At 40.1% G+C, this 19359-nt stretch overlaps 2 protein-coding genes across 5 annotated transcripts in view; one reads left to right on the plus strand and one right to left on the minus strand.

Annotated features, from left to right (window-relative positions):
* The window catches only part of EML6 (EMAP like 6), a 340990-nt gene extending 325913 nt beyond the window's left edge, over nt 1–15077 (plus strand). For both annotated transcript variants that reach the window (XM_074949464.1, XM_074949465.1), the window contains 8 exons: nt 1028–1142; nt 2657–2845; nt 4158–4330; nt 4972–5134; nt 7981–8084; nt 10100–10253; nt 10603–10703; nt 14486–15077. In XM_074949464.1, coding sequence (XP_074805565.1) covers nt 1028–1142; nt 2657–2845; nt 4158–4330; nt 4972–5134; nt 7981–8084; nt 10100–10253; nt 10603–10703; nt 14486–14510 — 1024 coding nt within the window. In that variant the 3' untranslated portion in view covers nt 14511–15077. The remainder of the gene's footprint in view (nt 1–1027; nt 1143–2656; nt 2846–4157; nt 4331–4971; nt 5135–7980; nt 8085–10099; nt 10254–10602; nt 10704–14485) is intronic.
* A 1998-nt stretch (nt 15078–17075) lies between these two features.
* Nucleotides 17076–19359, minus strand: part of RTN4 (reticulon 4) — a 66194-nt gene continuing 63910 nt past the window's right edge. For all 3 annotated transcript variants that reach the window (XM_074949455.1, XM_074949456.1, XM_074949458.1), the window contains 2 exons: nt 18461–18519; nt 17076–18025 (listed from right to left, as the gene is read on the minus strand). In XM_074949455.1, the coding sequence (XP_074805556.1) occupies nt 17983–18025; nt 18461–18519 (102 nt within the window). In that variant the 3' untranslated portion in view covers nt 17076–17982. The remainder of the gene's footprint in view (nt 18026–18460; nt 18520–19359) is intronic.

Consider the following 19359-nt stretch of genomic DNA (forward strand, 5'->3'; position numbering starts at 1 on the left):
ATTTCTTTATCTTTGATTTACACGATATTCTATTTTCCAGAAGTCAAATATATTTTTTTCAGAGTTGACCACTTTTACAGCCAATGTGATAGTGGTTTGAGATTAATTAAGGTCAGGCTTGACAAAGCCCTGGCTGGGATGATTTAATTGGGGAATGGTCCTGCTTTGAGCAGGGGGTTGGACTAGATGACCTCCTGAGGTCCCTTCCAACCCTGATATTCTATGATTCTATGATTCTATGAACAGAGAGACTGTGGCAAGGCACCTTCTCAGTCTCACCAGCCTCAGCTATTTTTAGCCTTGGTGAGACGGGCTTAGCGTAAAACAGTCTCTCTTAGCTGTACAGGGGCAGTCCGTCCTTCTCTTAGCCAGTGTTTTTGGCTTGTTTTTCTCCCTTGTGGGAGGGAATGCAGCCTCCCCTCCTGGAGAGGCTTGCTCCCTTGCTGCTACTCGCCTACTGGTAGCTTGACTCCTTCTCTCTCCCCTCACCCTTCTCCCCAGAGGGGGAGGGTTTAAAAAGGTCTCAGGCAGCCCTTAGTTGGAATCAGATGATCCTAATTGACCTCATGTAATTCCCTCTCAGCTCATCCTAATTGATCTCTGGTAACCCTTTCTCCGATGAACCTGATTGAACTGTAGTCACCCCTCCCCAGTTGATAGGGAGGAGGGCCTTTTAACCTTCTGGGACTGTTTTCTCCCCTCCCCTTGCAGCCATTTGTCCTGAATTTATCACAAAACTTATTTGCCGTTTACATCATGGTAGTGGTAGTAGTAGTAATCGTAGTAGTACTGCTTTGGAAAATATGCAAAACGATGGCTTGATACACTCATTTTTATTATTTCCTTACCATAATACAGTAATGCAACTTCTTTAAATACAGCACAAGGAGATAATGCGTATGTTTTGATATTTAAACAATAATTTCTAAAAAGTACTACTTTAGCAATGAAATCTGCATATTTGATAAATTCCAGTCAGTGGGAAAGGAGAATTCCATATAATATTTGACAACATGCTCTTTTTCAGGACAAAGGAAGGAGGTGCTGTAAAATTGTGGGACCAGGAGATGAAGCGCTGCCGAGCATTTCAGCTTGAGACAGGACAGCTCATTGAGTGTGTGCGCTCGGTTTGTAGAGGAAAAGTAAGTGAGTCAACATGACAAGTTTTACAATTTACTGCCTACTCTCATCATAAGAAGTCCCTATGTTATTCTTGATGTTGTTCTTGTTGCATGGAGGAGCAGGAAGAGAGCAAAGAGATTATAATCACTGAGACCCCCTCTAAGTTTATGTGCACAAAATTTTATGTGCAAAAATTTTAGCTCAGTTTGCATGCACTAATCTACCTGATTTACATGCCCATTTGCGCATCAAAATATGGGGTATGAATTCCAAAGGGATGTATGAACATTTTTAGAAGTCTGGCTAAAACTGGGCCTCTATGAGCCAAATGCTGTGCTTAGATCAATTCATGTGGAACTTCAGAGAGATTCCTTTTGACTTCGTGGGAGTCACACATGCATCTGAGGGCAGAACTGGCTTTAGACCCTGATTTGGTCCTCAAGTGAAGTCAGTGGAACTACTCATACGCTTAAAGTTAGGCACTGCTTTTAAGTACCTTGCTAAATTTAGACCTTGGAGATTTAATATAATGTTGATTCATGTGCAACAACTCTTAAAAACAGAATACTTTTGTTTTGCATTTGTGTAATATATGGCGGTATTTTTAGATGTAAATGATAGACAAAGAATACTACTTTAAAAGATGAATTGCAACATTTGATTTAAACTGTATAATCCTGAAACCAGTAATAGAATACACTATAATCCTAAACATGTTAATTATAAATAGTTTTCTATTTAATATAAAAAAAGTAAAAAGTTTTGTAACTCAGCCTGAATAGTTGATTTTTTTGCACCAGTAAAATGTAGACATTATGGCCTGACTTTTATGGTAATGAGCAAACAATTGCACATCTATATTTTTAGGCACAAACAGTACATGTCTAACAGCTATTTGCACATGCTGATACATAATGATATTGGCTCTATTTAACTTTGCACTATTGGATCCTAGGAATTCAGGGTATCCTTGATCTTCTAAACATTTTGTGTTAGTGAACTACAGTCAGAGGTTCAAATTCAGTGGCAATAATAATAATATTACTGTGGAGGAGATGCAGAGATTCAGTGGTAAAAGAATATAAGATAAAAATAATGAAAGATAAAGAATGTGGAAAACATTGACATTTTTTCCTAATCTTGTGGATGAATGTTGTGTTCGTGGCAGTCAAGGGCTGATAACATATGCAGGTGCTACAATTTATCGTGAAGCCTGCCACTGCATCTGAATCCTTCCAACATCACTGCTACTCCACTTCTGTGTCTGTCATGAGCAGAGTCTGCCAGTCATGCAAAATTGTATATAAACTCTATAATCTGGACAAAAAACCCCTAGGGACCTAAACCAGGATTTGAAAATTGGCGTCTGGAAATGAAAGGCTAGTTCACTTAATATATTGTTTCAAGATGCTGAATGAAGCATAAATCAAGACTAGTTATAATAAGTTCTCTGTTACACATCTTATATTTTAATGTGTTGATATTATGTGCATTATTTTGATAATCTGGTTCTCACCATATTTGACTACAACAGGGCAAAATTTTAGTGGGAACCAAAGATGGGGAAATACTTGAAGTAGGAGAAAAAAATGCTGCTTCAAACCTGCTGATTGACAATCACATGGAAGGGGAGATTTGGGGTTTAGCAGCTCATCCCACAAAAGACATATTTGTCACTGCAAGTAATGATGGAACAGCAAGAATCTGGGACCTCTGTGACAAAGTGAGTACCATTTAAACTAAGAAGCATGTCATCAGTAGCAGTATCATTACGTAATCAAGATTTTTCCAACTGTGAGCTATGTGTTGCCCTCTGTCCATGTACGCAACTCTCTTTGAAGTATGCACATATACAGGGCAGTGTTTGTCCCTATATTTCCATGTTGTTCCCAGCTTAATCTGTAGTTGTGTGAGAAGGTCTTTGGTGATATGGTTTATTGCTGTTTCTAAAGGAAATGTATCTGCATTTTGCTGAGATGTGCAGCTATTTGAAACCTCCCAGGCTTAAGAAGTGCTTTCTGTCATGTATGGACTGTGAAATGTATTTAAAAAAAAGTTTAGAAGTTATAGAATGTTGGGTCAATGTTTAGAAGTTGGGTCAATGTTTTAATTGAATGCAAACAGCTAGGGTGCACAGAGCCAGCAGTGGGGAAGTATACACTGTGCCTTAAAAAACTGTGTAGAAAGTGCTCCAAAACTCCCTGTCTGCAAACATAATACCTCCTTCCACCACCACTTAAGTTCTGTAGCTCCACTGGCCCCCAGAGCTGTATCTTAGTCTTAAATTTGCATTAATTATCTGGTTGGACCTGGGTTATGTCTACACGACTGACTTCTGCCAGCAGAGTTATGTCTGTAGGTATGTGAAGAGATGTGATCCCTGAACAACATAGCTGTGCTGGCAGAAGTCCCTAGTGTAGATTCAGTTATACCAGCAAAGCTCACACTTTTAGCATTATAGCTTGTTTTGCTTGGGAATGTATGTGGAATAAGATAATAAAAACACCCCTTTACTGGAATAATTTGCATCCAAATTACCTGACAGTGGCTCAAAGATAGTATGGATCATTTTTTAATATCAAATAAATTTAATATAAACACAGTAAGGTAAGTGAAGAAGCAGGAGCATTATAATGTATGATGGCATTAACTGGTTTAACAAATCAAAAGAAGAACTTCATATTTAATAGTTAAATAAATTATTCAAATCAGTGTTAAACCCATATAGAAACTGATTTTACAAACTTTTTTGCTGGGCTACCTCCTTGTAATGAGTTCAGTGCAAGATGACTGGAAGCACTGAAATGTCCATTTTAATCAAAGCCTTACTTTCAAATTTATTTCACAATGTCTATCTGGTGAGAAGTGCCTTACTATGCGAAATTTCAGACTGACATTTTGAGGAAACTGTACAATTTTCTTTTAAGTAAGGGTCTTTTTGTTCTTTTATAGATAGCTTTGCTTAAGTCTATTTACTTGATAGTTTTCTATAAAGAGAAAAAACTAGTAAGAAATCATTGTTTTTGTTGATACAGAAATTGCTGAATAAAGTGAATTTAGGCCATGCTGCAAGATGTGCTGCATATAGTCCTGATGGTGAGATGGTTGCTATTGGCATGAAGAATGGAGAATTTGTCATCTTACTTGTAAACAGTCTTAAAGTTTGGGGCAAAAAACGAGACCGGAAATCAGCTATTCAGGATATCAGGTACATCAAAAATTCATTGCCCTAAACCTGCAGTCCTTATTTAGGGTCATTTCCTGATTGAACTAGGCTGGATTCTCTTTAACTGAAGTCTTTAAATCAAGATTAGAGGATTTCAGTAACTCAGCCAAAGGTTGTGGGCCTACTATGGGACTGGGTGGGTGAAGTTCTGTGGCCAGTGCTGTACAGAAGGTCAGACTAGGTGATCATGATGGCCCCTTCAGGCCTTAAAGTCTAGGATTCTAATCTCCACCTGAATACAGCTAGTAATCTTTGCATATTAGACTTTTAATATGAGGAGTTAATGTTACATTACAATATCACCACATAGCACTGGGAAATCCCCTAGCTCAGCCTCAAAGAATAAATGGTACTTTGCCCATATCGTTAGGCACTTTACAATAATGAAATATTAGCAATTCTTAACTACATATGCTTCAAGCATCAGTGTGCCTTTCTGATTCAACTGTTTCAACATCAGTGGTGAGGTTTGGTCTGGCTCAGAACTTGCTATTGTTTTTCAGTCTTGTCTTAGAAAAGATTGAACTTTTATACCTTAAGAATTGTGGAACAAAGCAAACAAAAATCTTAACAAATGCACCAATACAGCAAATTATATCCCTGCTTCATGATTTGTTGTCTAGAATCAGCCCTGATAATAGATTTTTGGCTGTTGGCTCACAAGAACATACTGTCGATTTTTATGACCTCACCCAAGGCACAACCTTAAACCGGATAGGCTACTGCAAAGATATTCCAAGTTTTGTCATTCAGATGGATTTTTCAGCAGACAGCAGATATATTGAGGTATGTTTTAGGTGGGCATGCAGTTGTTTAGAGTTCCTCTCATTAATTTATCATCAAACACTTAAAGGAACAAAATTAAGCATGTAAAAAGCCTTCCAAAAGTCTGGCCTGTAAAGCATAGGAATAAAGAGCTCTGTTCATCCACCATCATCCCCTAAATCTATCAGTTGTCCCAAGAGATCAAGTACAAGCCTTGCTATGAAATGAATGATCTGTGAGTTAGAAGAGCATTTTGGGATACTGGCATGCAAGTGAGTATAACCAGCATCCCAATTTTCATCAAAATTCCTGTGTTCAAAACTGCAATAACAAATAGCTGTTGGGCTGGAGTTAAGGGTTAATGAATCTAGGGATTTGTAACTACAGTTACATAGTACCCTATTAGGATTTATCAGTATGGTAGAATTACCTGGCCTAATGAAGGTAAAATCTGGGTCTAGAGTACAGGTGCACACAGTAATGGTAGAACAGTAAAAATGGGTACATTTGTGACAGGTTGGACCCCCCCTAGGATGTCACCTGGTGTGCTGGGATGCCAGAGTCAGACTATTCTGCCAGCCTGGGTCCCCATTTACCTGGCCTTGCTAGGTTAGGTTCCCCAGCCTTTTCCAGCCAAGCACACAGGCAGGGCCACATTCACCTGCACAGAGAGCCAGAGATCCGCTCTGGGAAGGCTCAGCTTAAGGGGCTTGCCACAGCACCCAGATGTCCACCCCCACTTGGAGTACAAACCCAAAATTATGTGAAAGTCATCTCTTCCCTCAATGTGGAGGAGGGTGTACACAACGTCTCGCCCCTTCCCCCAGTTAGAAATCACATAAACTGGGTTATATTATAAACTGGAAATAAATTTATTAACTATAACAGGTGTGTTTTAAGTAGGTAAGGGGGCAGCTGACAGAACAAGGCAGATTACTAAGAAAATAAAACAGAGCACGCAAACTAAGCTTAATACACTAAAGAAACTGGTTACATGTAAGTTCTCATCTTAAATGTGGTTCTAATAGTCTTCTTCACAGGCCAGACCCCCTTCCAGCCTGGGTCCAGTTCTTCCCCCAGTTCAGTCTTAGTTGTTCTAGCTGTCATCTTGGGTGGGGAAGCAGGGGAGCTCTCACGACCAGGATTACCTAACTCCCCACCCTTAAATAGGATTTGCATAAGGCAGGAGTCCTTTGTTTCCTAGTTTGACTCCCTTGCCTTACAGTGGAAAGTTACAATAAGTCCCAGGTAATGTTTTAGTATCAGGTGACAAGACCACCTGACTCTGTAGGGCCCCTATAGCCATTCTTCACAGGCTGACCCGCACATTCACAGGAAGACTAGGCACTTTTACAGTCCATTGTCTCTTGCTGATGGGCCATCAGCACTGTTGGGCTTTTTCACTGTTGTTCCTGAAGTGTTAGCGGGTGGTGTGAGATGGGGGGAGAGGGCAATAGTTGTGTACACCCTCCTCCACATTGAGGGAAGAGGCGAATTTGATAATATATCTTTGGGTCTGTACTCCAAGAGAGGTGGACATCTGAGTGCTGGAGCAAGTCCCTTCAGCTGAGTCTTCCCAGAGCTGATCTGCAGCTGGGTGAGAGGAGGTTTTAAGAGCCTGGCTGAGCAAGACAGGTTAAAGGGGACCCAGGCTGGCCGAACAGGTAGACTAAGGAGTATCTCAGCACACCAGGTGACATCCCAGGATGGGTCCAACCCATCACAACATTCTTTCACTAGTGTGTTCTGCAAAGTACACAGAAAAAGGCTGGTCACACTCAAAAATACTCTGTAACCCTAGGGCTCAAATATGCCTTTAGCGTGCTGATCATCAGCAAAGCGGTATTGTGCATGACACCATTTGAAGCTCCCAAATGTGTGGGGGGAGCATACCTGTTGCTACTCCTTTTAAGGGGGAGGTACAGCATGTGCTCTTCTCCACAGCTCAGCAGTTATGCTATTCACTGTAAAGGCGGGTGGGAGGGGTGGCAGACCCTTGTCTTTTAAAAATGTCGTTGCCCCTTTGGGATCACAAAAGTAGTAGCAGTCCTTGCATGAGGACTGTAAGTGTGGCTAGTTCTTGCTAGAGGACTTAGGGAGTAGGGATTTTGTTTTACCTTGCGCTGCTTCAAGGGTCCAGCAATGTTTTGGCCTATAATTTTAGTTATGGAAGCTGAGCGCATAAAGCCTTCTCTTTACTCTCAGATACTGTATGAAAAATGCCATCTCTCTAAGACTGAGCATAGTGCAATGTATATCATCACATAGCAAGAGGATCTACTGGCAATAAGTAGCTATGCAAAAGCTCTTTATTAGTTAGATGCAAAGTTAGTTTCACAGTTTTAGTACCATAGCAGTTTCCGTCGTGTTCTCAGAGCTGTTGAATGATCAGTTTATACTGATAATCCACTGCTGGTGAATAATCTCTCAATCAGATTAGTGCAGATAATATACAGTATCTCACATATTTTTGTCAAAGTCTACAATACTAAAGTACATGAACCCAAATGGTTCATGGTTTCCCTCCAAGGTGTCTTTGATGCTGCCAACTTTGACAGGAAGATGTGAGATAGTACAGATAATAATCTGATTGAGAGATTATTCATCAGCAATGGATTATTAGTATAAAATGCTCATTCAATAGCCAAATCGTTAGTTCATACTGTAAATTTGTTGTGATTAGTTTATATTGTATATAACTCAATTACAGAAGCCCAAGAAAAGCTATAAACTTAGAGATATAGGTAAACTGCTATATTGTACATATGGAGACCATTAGTGTTAAGAAATAAACTTTTAATTTTAAAATATTGGAATAACATCAAAATATATTTATGGAAAGGTTAATCTACTCTTTCTACATTCAGGTATCAACTGGTGCCTATAAACGACAGGTTCATGAGGTGCCATTGGGAAAGCAAGTGGCAGATGCCACACTAATAGAAAAGATCACATGGGCCACATGGACAAGGTGATGAAATGTCTAAAAACCAAAGAACTTGTTTTTACAAGCAACTGATTGTGCATGAATCTGTACTACAGAAATAGGATAAGTGAAGGTACTGTTATGAAAGTGCAGTTAGTGCTGGGATTCACAGAGTTTTGGGCTCTTGTACTGTGTCCAGTTTTGGGCCCCACACTACAAGAAGGATGTGGATAAATTGGAGAGAGTCCAGCGAAGGGCAACAAAAATGATTAGGGGTCTGGAACACATGACTTATGAGGAGAGGCTGAGGGAACTGGGATTGTTTAGTCTGCAGAAGAGAAGAATGAGGGGGGATTTGATAGCTACTTTCAACTACCTGAGAGGTGGTTCCAGAGAGGATGGTTCTAGACTATTCTCAGTGGTAGAAGAGGACAGGACAAGGAGTAATGGTCTCAAGTTGCAGTGGGGGAGGTTTAGGTTGGATATTAGGAAAAACTTTTTCACCAAGAGGGTGGTGAAACACTGGAATGTGTTACCTAGGGAAGTGGTAGAATCTCCTTGCTTAGAAGTTTTTAAGGTCAGGCTTGACAAAGCCCTGGCTGGGATGATTTAATTGGGGATTGGTCCTGCTTTGAGCAGGGGGTTGGACTAGATGACCTCCTGAGGTCCCTTCCAACCCTGATATTCTATGATTCTATGATGCTTTTAGATTTGCAGAACTATTATATGAAGAACGCTAGCTCTTTTGCTTTTCTGAGGCCCTGTCTGCACTGAACTTTTAGAATGAATTTGTAACTAGTTGGTGTCACAGTTGCCACCATACATGGTTTGTAGCCACACACACAATGTGGTTGGTATTCAGGATTACTCCCTACCCACATCTGTGTAATCACTCTTGGCCAGTCCCCTTTACTCCCAGCCAGCTGAGCTGCCTGATATCCCAGAATGCATTGCCTCATGCATTGCTGGTGCCACTTTGTGTTGCGCCCTCCAAGCACTCTATCCTTTGCTGAGGCACTCTGCGGTAATGTCCCACATTTTGCCAGAATGCACCAATACACACACAGTTAGGCAGCATGATAGATGTGGCTAGAAAGAAAGCAGGGCTGACATGATCATGTTATGAAAAAGCTGTTGCATGGACACTACTTAAATGTGGTTATTATAACTGAATTACATAGGACCATCACAACCTGATTAAAAAAGCATGGCTGTACGCTTAGTGTAGCCAGAGCTGTAATGTCTGTTGAACAGCACAGCCAAGTTACCCTCTATGGCTTTTTAATTACAGTGTAGTTTAAAACTGTAATGAACTATACTAATGCCATTGGTACAGGCATTAATCAAAAGATCTGACAGTATCCAGTGAGATGACAATACGCACAAGCTCTTAGGGAACAAGGGTAGAATTGCATAACACACTTGCTCTTACTGCTTTGTTATCAAGCAAACACAAGACTGCAATGCCGTAGCTATTACTATGGCTTCTTCTGTCAGAGAGTGTAAGGGAGCGGGGGGTGCAGATACATTTGAGAGCTGATATGTGGGCAAACATTCTAAGTGAGGGAAAAACAGCTATTTTAAGAAACACTCTAGATACAAACAATAATCCCCCTCACTTGAGGAGGTAGGGCCCAGGAAAGGAGTACTACTAAGAGGCATCACTGCTATAAAATTTCAGTGTGAGTGGGAGCATAAATGTGGGGGAAAGGAAGAGTGTCTCACTGAGGCAGGATGTATTTGTATCTCACATGAGGGGAGGATATATGGGGGCTAGTGCCTCATGAGGGATGAGGTTGTGCATCTTGAGGGGACTTGTGTTGTGGTCTCGGGCATGGGGAAAAATGAGCACATGTGGGGTGCTCTCTCTGTATTATGAAGATGCATTTGGGTGCAATAATGCACAAGGACAAGGTGAATCCCTAGGGAGAGCAGTTTACTAATGGTCACCCGCCATTGTCCTGCTGTAAAGCCAACCATTATGCCCATAATATTGGTCCAGCAGAGGTAGTGGCCCATGCTTCTTCATAACTATCTTCTTCTTTTATGTTTTGGAGCAGTGTTCTTGGAGATGAAGTCATTGGGATTTGGCCAAGAAATGCTGATAAAGCAGATGTCAACTGTGCATGTGTGACCCATGCTGGTTTAAATATAGTGACAGGAGATGATTTTGGTCTGGTGAAACTTTTTGACTTTCCATGCACAGAAAAATTTGTAAGTGTACATTTTAGCTTTTATTTTAATCTAAGATGCTAGGTTTTGTGTTTAACCAGTTTTACCATGGCCTGAAGGCAAAGAAGTGCCAGTAGGTTAGAAGTGTGTTACACTAAAAGAAATGTTTCAGAGTAGCAGTCGTGTTAGTCTGTATTCGCAAAAAGAAAAGGAGTACTTGTGGCACCTTAGAGACTAACAAATTTATTTGAGCATAAGCTTTCATGAGCTACAGCTCACTTCATTGGATGCATTTGCGTATTTTCATATACTTGCAAAAGAACATAGCGTTGTTTTTGTTAATGGCTGTAATAGTTTATTTATTGTCTGCAATATTCTGTCTTTCTAATAGGCCAAACACAAGCGTTATTTTGGTCATTCTGCTCATGTTACCAACATACGCTTTTCTCATGATGACAAGTATGTTATAAGTACAGGAGGAGATGACTGCAGGTAACTCCTTATTTTACTAATCAAGAATTTTGTAAACAGGTATGATCCACCCCCATTGCAACACTGTGTTTAGCATCTTCTCAGAGCATGCTGCCACGCTGCATCCAAAATCCATTTATATAGCAAAACAAAGGCTAGGCTAAAACACTCTAAGTACTTGGCTATCAAGGCTGGAGTGTTGATGAGGATGTTACGCTCAATAAACACAGGTCAGAAAATTTAACACATTTTTTTAAAGAAAAATAATAACAAAAGACAACCTCAAAGATCACAAATCAGGATAAAAAGTTATAAGGAATAGCAACCCTCATGCTTTGGATTTAAACTAACCATGCCGGGGTACAGCGTAGCAGCCGTGTTAGTCTGTATTTGCAAAAAGAAAAGGAGTACTTCTGGCACCTGAGAGACTAACCAATTTATTTGGTTAGTCTCTAAGGTGCCACAAGTACTCCTTTTCTCATGACGGGGTAGATTCCCAAGGGAATCACTGTCAGTCACAAAACCCTTGCTCAGCTGCCCCTTACCCTAGAGCAGTGGTCCCCAACCTTTCTTTGGGAATATTATATATTTCCCAGAAGACTGTGGTGGGTGCCAGACAACCCGCCACCGCAACATTTTGGAAGGACACAACAAGGCCTGGGCCAACCCCCACAGGCGGCCAAGGAGGGAGCACGACCCAGTCCCGCTCCACCCCCAGCTCTGATGGAGTCCCAATTGCGGCACCACTCCCAGCCCCAGCCTTGGCCCCCAACCATGGCCCAGCCACAGCTTCCACTCTCAGTCCCGCCCCTAGCCTCAGCCCCCAGTTGTGGCTCCACTCCCGGCCCCTGCTTTGGCCCCCGACTGTGGCCCAGCCATGGCTTCCACTCCCGGCCCCGCCCCCAGCTCCATTCCCAGCTGTGGCTCCATTCCCAGCCATAGACCCGCTCCCAGCTGCGACCCCCGCCCCCAACCTTGTCCCCCTTGCCCCTGTCCGCCCCTGGGAGCTGCAACCATGAAAATCTTGGGGACTACTGTCCTAGAGGCACCTAAGTCTCTAGGTGCCTACCTCTTTGATGGAAAAGACCCCAAAGCACCCACCCAAATTTCAGCAGCTAAGTCCATAGAATCATAGAATATCAGGGTTGGAAGGGACCTCAGGAGGTCATCTAGTCCAACCCCCTGCTCAAAGCAGGACCAATCCCCAACTAAATCATCCCAGCCAGGGCTTTGTCAAGCCTGACCTTAAAAACTTCTAAGGAAGGAGATTCCACCACCTCCCTAGGTAACCCATTCCAGTGTTTCACCACCCTCCTAGTGAAAAAGTTTTTCCTAATATCCAACCTAAACCTCCCCCACTGCAACTACCCAACACCACCCAACAGCTTGCTACTTAAACCCCAAAAGAAGTCATGCTTAGAGCACATTCTAAGCCCCCATAAGATGGTAAGGAGGCACTCTCCCTTATAACCTTTAGTCCGTGGTTGGAGCACTCATGTAGGGTGACCTGATGTCCCCATTTTATAGGGACAGTTCCAAGATTTGGGGCTTTGTCTTATATAGGTGATTACCCCCACCCCCCCGATCTGATTTTTCACGCTTGCTATCTGGTCACCCTAGGTGTGGGAGACCAATGTTCAAGTCTCCCCTCTGCCTGAGGGGCAGAAGGGAGTTGAATTTAGGTTTCTCACCTGCAGGGGAGAGCCCTATTCTAGACTATAGAGCCACTCAACTCTCCTGCTGGCCCAATGCCTATATATAATTATTCATTTAATAATTTATTCACAGTGGAACAGCTCCAACAGGAGAAATTAAGAGTGATCCACCCCAGCATATCCCATAGCTCAGGGGTTAAGGCATGCTCCTGAGAGGTGGGAGACCCAAGTTCAAAATCCTGCTCCACGTTAGCTGGAGAGGAACTGAACACACATCTCCCACATCACAGGTCAGTGTCCTAGCCCCTGGACTAAAGTGTATAAGGGGGTGGGGGCATAATGCAGCAGCAGCATTTATTCCAAAACAAACAGCTTCAGTACCTAACTCTAGGACAGGGGCCCTAGTTGTGAATCCTGAGCAGATATAAGGGTATCCCTTCAGCCCAGTACAATCACAGAATATCAGGGTTGGAAGGGACCTCAGGAGGTCATCTTGTCCAACCTGCTGCTCAAAGCAGGACCAATCCCCAATTTTTGCCCCCGATCTCTCAGTGGCCCCCTCAAGGATTGAACTCACAACCTTGGGTTTAGCAAGCCAATGCTCAACCCACTGAGCTACCCCTCCCCCTCAATGCTAGGATACACTCAGGGACTTTTAGAGCAGGCCAGCAGGTTCCACAGGGCCAGTTAGTGTGTGTCCAACTGGTCAGTCATAGTATTTACACCTGGCTTGTGTACACTAATGCAGCATGTAGACAAGCCCTTAGGTTTAGGTTACATCCTTCTCATTAGCTTTGGTGTCTTCCCACTCATCTTGTTGGCTTTTTGGATCCCATTCTCAGCTGCCTAATCCACCCCAATCATTGTGTAGGACGTTGGGCTCTCAGATGGGAGACGGGTTGAAGTTTCTGCTCTGAATCAGGCAGAGGACAGATTGGAGGCTATATAGCCCAGAGGTAGGAAAGCACTGGTCTATGAGTGGGGCTCCTGTTCAGTATAGTAATACATATAATTATTATGAATAGTAATCCTCAAAAAACAGGTAAGCAGAAATGCAAGAAACAAACTCCAAGTATGGCTAAATGGCAAATTGCTAGAGCTTAGTTGAGCCATACAGAGATCCAGAAAATAGAAATGCAGCTCAAGCAGAAAAGTAAGCAATGCCAGTGAAATGTAAGGTGTAACTAGAGTGCTTTGACAGAGGAGCAACTAACCATAGCCATAACACAATGAAGTTCATGTAGATGAGAAGCAGGAAGGCTGCAAGAGAAAGTAGCTATTGACCTAGCATAGGCCAAAGGAGTAAGTAAATGGCCACTGTGAGGAAGCTGAAGTAGTGCTTTGCATCAGTTGTCCTAGAGCATGGCAGTGAGATACCTACATTTTTTATGTACGCAAAATGAGGCAGTGTTTGAAGTGTCAAAAATGAAAGTGCTGGCAGAAGCCGATTCCCATAGTTTATAACAACCCTGACAGATTGGAGATTAGGCAAATCTTTCCTATCAGTTATTCACAGAAGCTTAGTCAGCGTATCCTGTACCAACCTCATTCAGAGGTTGGTACCTCATCCTGTACCATTTCCTCATTCAGAGGAAAATTTCACAGACAGGACAATTGATCTGATCCACATAGGAATTGCTAATGGTTCTATGGAAATATGCATATTTTTATGACTCATAAAACCAAATACTGGTTCAAGTGTAACTGTTGAGCAGTTTACAATGTGCTATGCAAACATTAAGTAACCATCAACATGCCAGTGACTTTGCCCAAAGGCACACAATGAGTTGGGGTACAGCCAAGATTAAAATTCAGCCATTGTACCATGCTGACTTCTCTCGGAAGCAAGCTGGATAATTTTTGAACAAATGCTGAAAGTAAAAAAAACACCCCCGTACTAGATGTTTACAGTTGTTGTATGAATAAGGGAGCAGTGTTCTTTGAAAAGTGTCTGCAAAAATGTATCATAGGGCTCCATAGTCATTTTCTCTTATTGACATCCATACTAAACCTGCTCAGTTTGGGAGTAAAAGGATAGGTTTTTTTTTTTCCACAAGTGCTGAAGCCACAAACACAACCTGCAATCTGTACAGTATTATTCTAGTGCTAATTGTTAAAGACAACTTTACCACCAATTAACTTTTTTAGTGTATTTGTGTGGAGATGTCTTTGAAAGAGGAATTCCCTTGCTTCTGGTGCTGCAACTGCCATGTGACTTCAGAGGAGTGACGAGTCACCCCAGTCCACAATGCTTTGGCTGCTCTAATTTCATAACAACAATGCTGCATGGATTACACACTTTTGGAATCTGAGTGTGGTAATATTGAGTGCTACTATGATTTTGTATTTGAAAGACTGTGATGCCCTTGTGATGGAAGCTGAAGTTTTAAAGGTTGTTCCTAGGCCTCAGCAATGAACAGTTCAATCATTAAACTGCTTTTGCTAAATATTTTATAATTATTCCAAGCAGCTACAACTGTAGCCTAAAAAAAACCTTCTGAGCGTCAGAAACCCTAAAACGTAACACAGCATTTAATTTGTGAATCTGTAAAATCATTTCTTTACACCTTCCTTCAGGAATGGTCCCATTTTAAGACAACTGTTAAACTCTTGTTTGGAATTGTATGCATTGTGAGTAAAGCTTTATATTGTTTTTAAATGACCGCAGGGGGTTTCACATTCACTTTCAATAACTAAATAAACCAAGTTTCAGAATAGCAGCCGTGTTAGTCTGTATTCGCAAAAAGAAAAGGAGTACTTGTGGCACCTTAGAGACTAACAAATTTATTTAAGCATAAGCTTTCTGAAGTGAGCTGTAGCTCACGAAAGCTTATGCTTAAATAAATTTGTTAGTCTCTAAGGTGCCACAAGTACTCCTTTTCTTTTTGTAAATAAACCAAGTAACACATTTTTAGAATTCACTATTTTTTTTTAAAAAGAACACATTTAATTTAAAAAGTTCTTTATCCATGAAGTGCCTTTGAAAGAGTTTGCCAATAGGCCTCCCACCACTGTCAGCTTTCTGCATATGGTGCTATAAACTTCCATCCTGAGGAGGGCTTAACACAAACACCTTTTCCAGATCTGACGTGGTCAGCATTTTCTGCTGTTACTATTCTTAATGCTATCACAACTGAACTCCAAAATGTTTCCTTCAGAGAGAACATACATACTGTTATACAAGCAATTATCTGAACCTCCTGTTTGTCAGTGACATGAACAATCTATTAAGGGGCAGAATGTATCTGGCTCAAGAAGGTAGCAGGTCAAAGCCAGGATTTAAGCTCAAATCTGAGGGATGATATGGGTACAAAGGACTTTTTTCAGGGAGGGGGAAAGAAAATCATTAAAAACTACTGTTATCTTCTTGTGCTCCTGCCTCTCTTTGGGTCTGTGCTTTATATTTGACTACTTATACAGTAAAAGATTAGTAAATTGATTTGGACTCTTCCAAAAAGCATCATTTCCCATCTTTTACTCAGGAAGAGCTTCTTGGAGATGTGCTAATTGTACATAATGAATGACAGGTAAACCAGTAAGAAGAGATTGCACAACCTTAGGTTAATCTGGCAACCATTCATATGCTGTTTAGAAACATGTATGTGACATTAACAAAAATAAAAAGAACTGGATGAAAATTCAAATGGAATGCTTTTGTCAGAAAATGCCATTTTGTCAAAACCAAATCTTTCGACAGAAATTGTCTATTTCAGTGAAATTTAGTTTTAAAAAAGTCTCAACTAGCATACAGTGTAAATGCTCCATTTTGAGTTTTCATTTCAAAACAACTTTTCATTTTGGTATATATTTCATATTATAAACAAATGTAAAAAGTGAAATGTTTTGATTGACCCAAACCTTTTTTTTGGGGGGTGTGGGGGTGTGGGGGTGTGTGTCTAAGTAAATGTGGGTTACAGGAAATCTTGTTTTTGTTCCAAAGCAAAACAAAATTCCTGAAAAATGGAAATTCTCATTCTTGCACATCTCTGATAAGAAGGTAGCTATTGGCTATAAAATATCATAGAAAAGGCAAGCATTATCAAAATGTAATGAATATATATTTAACACAAAAGTGCTTGAGGAATCTTAGTGAAATTTTTTTTTAAATAAATGGAACTTTTGCCTTACAATACTCTACAAAAGATCAGTTTGTCAGACACACAATAGGAGACCCTATGTAGTCTTTTTTTTTTTTTTTAAGAAAGCTTTTCTGTATTAAGATAATGTAACCATGTTGGGTGAGCATTTTCTTTGCCTATATTGTCATGTCGGCCTTTCACGTTGATTGTATCCTGAATAAAAATAATTGTGTGATGGAATGAATTGCTAAATGATGATTTGTGAAAAATATTTAAAAGCAATAGTGTCTATCAGGAAAACATTTCAATAAATATGATTTGTATATGTTTATGTGGTTTGATTTTATATATAATATGCTAAGAAGTAATGCTGTATTATATTGTATATGAAAATATTAATGCATGAATTTATTTTTCAATGGCCACATAACTATTTGAAAACCTGTGTGTCAAATACATTTGGTTATAAATTTTCATTGATCTTATTTTTACAGTCAAGTTAGTAGAATCAATAAGTTATCCTGAAAAATTGCTGGACTCACTTCGTATCCCTTTCAATTTTCCAAAGCGCTGAACTACATAAAACAGATGCTCGACTGACTTGTATAATAAATATATATATTATAATCTGGAAGTCTCCTCAAGACAAAACACCAAAATTCTTTAAGTCTATAAGCTTTATTGATACTTGGGTTTTTTGTTTTTACATTTCACAATGCATTCCACAGACTTAATTCAATACAGCTTAAACCACAAGTGTATACATTTTCATTTGTAATTTCTTGCATAACAATGCTCGACATTTTCAAACATTTGCAGCATTAGATATTTGCTCCACAGATTATGTTTGTGCAACACAGTGTATGCTCGAAGTTTTATGTGTGTGCAAGTTCATTTGTTTTTTTTAAATAGATGGTAGTGTTTCTAGAAATATTTTATTTTTCAAGTTTGTGCGCTATGGCTAGTCCTAAAATCAGTCCATTTTCTGAACTATTAAGCACTGTGGAGCAGCTGAAAGATCCAAACTTCGTGAAATACTATATATATATATATATATATATATAGGCAATTGATAAAACAATAAAATCACAATACAGCTACACTTACACCAAAAAGACAAAGTTTTTCAAACTTGCTTTAATGGTATATTCTTCTAAACATCTCATTTTAGAAAATCTGCCTCAATCTACCCAGACCATACACAGTGCACAAAATGGGAAATGTTATCCTCTGCTCTACCTTTTCTTGAATGCAGCAAGACTATCTCTGATGAAGCACAATATACAGCTTTGTCAAATCTTTTGTATTAGCTGGTGCTGCACACAGGATAAACAAAGATGATTAGTTTTAATTCCATACATAGCAGCTTACAATAATTAAGATGATGAAACACATGGCAGTCAAAACAGGTATTTTTCCTCAAACACTGTGCTGCTAAAATATAAAGATCTGTGAAATTGCACTGCAATGTCAAGGTTTTGCTATTCCCTGACCCTCCCCATGTAATTCAAATGAATATTTCCCCCCTGAAAGATGAACTCCAATTGACAAGTTGCTTCAGGCTTTTTACTCAGTTTTGCGTTTCAATCCAGGTATTTTAGCTTGGATCCTGAAAGAGTGAGAGAAAATTAAAAAGGTATTTAAATGTGGACATACAGCAATATTTATAGCATAATGTAGCCTTGAAAATGTCAATGTTTAAAGATAATTATCATAGATACATTAAATTTGCAACAGTAAGAAAATTGGCAGTAAAGTTGCTAAATCCCTCTTCAGAGCCCTGCTCTGTTGAGGACCTAAAGTCCTCTGCATATAAATCCACATATCTGGATTGCTATTAGAATTGCATGATTCAAACATTTTCCATCAAATATTTTTTACTGCACTGCAAGGAATCAGTTAATTCTGTAAATCTCCCACAGTTTTTAAGTACTTTTTTCCTCTTGATGACTATATATAGCTTCCTTAACATACCCAAGGTATTGTACGTACATCAAAAAGTCTATCTATACAAGCTAGTTTGAAACAGCCAACATAAACTCACTTAGTCACTGCATCTCTGGCAGTCTTGTTCACAAGTCCCAAATAATGGTCAATTTGAGCCTGAAATTTAAGAGAAAAAACAGAAAAGTTAGCTGTTTAGCTTTACTGCTGCTAAAGGCTGCTTTACTACTTGCAAGTCATCATTGTTCCTTGTCTAATTAGCTTATGCTTCATTAACTGCCCTGAAAAATTCTAAGACAAGCAAAGAGCCCATTTTTATTTATTCCAGGGTTTCATATAATTTTTTGCAAATCACAGGCATAAAACTATTCTGCTCGCATCTCTACCAACCAGTAAATGAAACAGCCCAGCTTGTAGCGTAAACAGTGCTGTATGGTGAAGGAAGAGACTTTCCCAGATGGACAGATACTGGGACTCACTGCAAAAAGGAAGGTGAATCAATACTGTACATCCACCTGCAGGAAAATCTCACTCTTCTTTGCCCCTCCCAGCCACAGGCAACACGAAGTGGCAGAATGGTCAACCCCTCATTCTGAATGTGGAAAGGCCTGCTACTGTAGGTTCTTAGATTCTAACCAGCTCATTCAGTAAGTCACCATCACTATTTGCTTTTTGAAATGCATGTGATGCAGTAGGGATTAATAAGTATGTTCACTTGCAAACACCACAATCGGTATATCCTAGCATTTCATGTGTTTCTTCCATATAAGTAGTCTAGTTACTAGCAGCTCAAACCACCCTTTTCTTCAGACTCCTCCTACACAGAGTGTACAACCAAGACCTTTATATGCACAAAAACAAATGTACTGTTCACACTTCTGTTTTGCTTTATTTTGAGGAACTACTTGTATTGATAGCTCCAAAACAGGTGATAACTTATATATTAAGAGTCTCAACCATTCTTGGGCTCTTCCTGACAGTGCAGTATTGGGTCTGTGT

This window comes from Natator depressus, chromosome 3, assembly GCF_965152275.1.
Source record: "Natator depressus isolate rNatDep1 chromosome 3, rNatDep2.hap1, whole genome shotgun sequence".
Taxonomy (NCBI): Eukaryota; Metazoa; Chordata; order Testudines; family Cheloniidae; genus Natator; species Natator depressus.